Raw genomic sequence first — 2498 nt, forward strand, 5'->3', positions numbered from 1 at the left:
GTAAAAGAGGAAATCCAGGCCCTCTTTACCCAACAAAGAAAAAACAAAAAAAAAAAAAATCAAAAAATCAAAAAATCAAAAAAAAAAAAGCAAATCGGTTGCCCCGCCTGGAGAGTTTGGTACTTTGTTTATCCACATGACCGGGCCCAGAACTGCGATAAGCGCCTGAGGCTTTCAGCTCCCCCGCCAACAATTATCACCTATCACCGCCTTGCTGCGTCTCTCCTCCGTAAACACAAGAAATCCGTCATTGACAACAAGAGACCTCCCGGCCTTCTGAGATTAAGACCTGATTGCTAGGTCTCTCAATTCTGTTTTTCTACATTTCTTGCATGCGCTAGTTGGTTGCTATTCTTCACTTTCATCCAGAGAGCTAGCCCTTCTGCTCTAAGAATGGCTTTCTTCTTCAACCGTGGTCGATCCCGACATCCATCTGATATTGTCCGATCAATCAAAGATCAGTTAGTGAGGCTGCGTGAATCTCCACCTCCCGCTGCTAAGGTTGGCTAATTATATCTCTATCCTACCCCGTTGTGTTTATCTCTAGCAGATTGTGAACATAACCCTAAACTCACTGACGCTCAATGCCGAATAGGTGGAAGATGAGCTGGCTAAACAACTTAGCCAGATGAAATTGATTGTTCAAGGAACTCAAGGTAAGTTTGGCCGAGGATGCGGCAATGATTGCAGAAAAGAAGGTTAGGTCTCGCTAATGAAAGCTGCCGACAGAAATCGAAGTGTCTCCCGAGCAAGTGCACGCGTTGATTCAGGCTACTCTCCATGAAGATTTGCTATACGAACTTGCGAGAGCCTCTATATTCTACCCTTTGAAGCTCGAAAGGACACCCAAACCATATTTTCGCATATTCTTCGTTTCAAGCCCGGCAATCCAAGCCAGGCCGATCCGCCGGTTATTTCCTACATTGTCCACAACCGACCAGAGGTCATTATCGAGCTATGTAAGGGCTATGAGCACAGTCACAGCGCAATGCCGTGTGGCACCATCCTGAGGGAAGCGTTGAAATTTGACGTCATTGCGGCGATCATCCTATATGACCAGTCAGAAGATGGGGAGCCGGCCATCAGACTCAGCGAAGTCCAGCCCGGTGTTCCGCAAACCGGAAATGGGATTTTTTGGAATTTTTTCCACTGGATAGATCGAGGGACCTTCGAGTTAAGTGCGGATGCTTTCACAACTTTCCGAGTAAGTATCCCTTTTCTCTCCGTGCCTACTCTGGTTGCAGTGGGATAACCATCACTCTAGGAAATTTTGACTCGACACAAATCCTTAGTAACAGGGTATTTGGCAACGAATTTTGACAGTTTCTTTGATAAATTCAACGGTGTGCTCGTTCAGTCTGACTCGTACGTCACCAAGCGACAGAGCATCAAACTGCTTGGGGAAATTCTGCTGGACCGTGCCAACTATAATGTGATGATGGCGTACGTTGAGAGCGGGGAAAATCTCAAGCTGTGCATGAAGCTATTACGAGACGACCGGAAAATGGTTCAATATGAGGGGTTCCACGTGTTTAAGGTATGTGACTAGTGATTTTGTGAATTGGAGTGGCGGTGTTCTGATGGGGAATGGATGGGTCCAGGTGTTTGTCGCAAATCCGAATAAGTCCGTGGCGGTGCAACGCATTCTGATCAACAATCGAGACCGACTTCTGAAATTCTTGCCTAGATTCTTGGAGGATCGCACTGATGACGATCAGTTTACGGATGAGAAAAGCTTCTTGGTCCGCCAAATTGAACTTCTGCCTAAAGAACCTATTGATCCGGCACGCTCAGCGCGCGAACCATCTCGGCCGGGTGTCAATACGGCCACTGTGGCTTAGTCGCAATGGGACTACAAGTTGAGGCTTCCTTCACATTCAGTTCTTCTGCCCCTCCTCTTTTGACTACCACCTGGGGCTCTAGTGCAGCAGGACAATGTACGCTGGCCTGTACATTCTGCCTATTCCCCGTTCGCATGAGGGCCTGCTGGTATCTGGTCTTCATGGCGTTGCAGTATTATTGGCGATTTGGGGGGTGGAAGTAATGACATTACGGGCGTTTTTAGCAATCAGGGCTTATAGAGATGGCACGGGGAATAGAAAACAAACAATGACGAAGCAAAAAGAAAAGAAAAGAATTTCACCAGTAAAAAAGCAAACAGGGCAGGTATCCGAACCTTGCATTGATATCGGATGTAGATACTTATAGTCCCAGGAGTGGATCCGCGTCACCAAGGCAGCATCTGACAGTGAGGAATTGACTGTTAATTGCAATAGTTCGGGTTTTAAACTCTTTCATTCTGAAGCCACACGAACAAGGGATAATAATACCCAACATAGTTTCTGTATGTGGTGACTTTCATTTGTTGCCATTCTACCATCTTGGGTTTCCAGCCGAGGTGATCAACATTTCAATGTCGCTAAATTGTATGAAAGGGGTAGGTCAAAGCAAAAATGAAATGAACATTATGAAACAACCAAAAAAGAAAGAGATAAAAA

At 45.9% G+C, this 2498-nt stretch overlaps 1 protein-coding gene across 1 annotated transcript; it reads left to right on the forward strand.

The window, feature by feature from the left end:
- Positions 1 to 393: 393 nt before the first annotated feature.
- On the forward strand, positions 394 to 1841 carry ANOM_011758 (Mo25 family protein; the record flags this gene model as incomplete). Its single annotated transcript, XM_015557014.1, has 6 exons — positions 394 to 501; positions 596 to 656; positions 730 to 752; positions 809 to 1204; positions 1265 to 1537; positions 1602 to 1841. 6 exons carry the CDS (start codon positions 394 to 396, stop codon positions 1839 to 1841), a joined length of 1101 nt encoding a protein of 366 aa, XP_015400789.1.
- Between the last annotated feature and the right edge of the window lie 657 nt (positions 1842 to 2498).

Source organism: Aspergillus nomiae (genome assembly GCF_001204775.2).
Source record: "Aspergillus nomiae NRRL 13137 chromosome Unknown contig00875, whole genome shotgun sequence".
In the NCBI taxonomy this organism is placed as follows: domain Eukaryota; kingdom Fungi; phylum Ascomycota; class Eurotiomycetes; order Eurotiales; family Aspergillaceae; genus Aspergillus; species Aspergillus nomiae.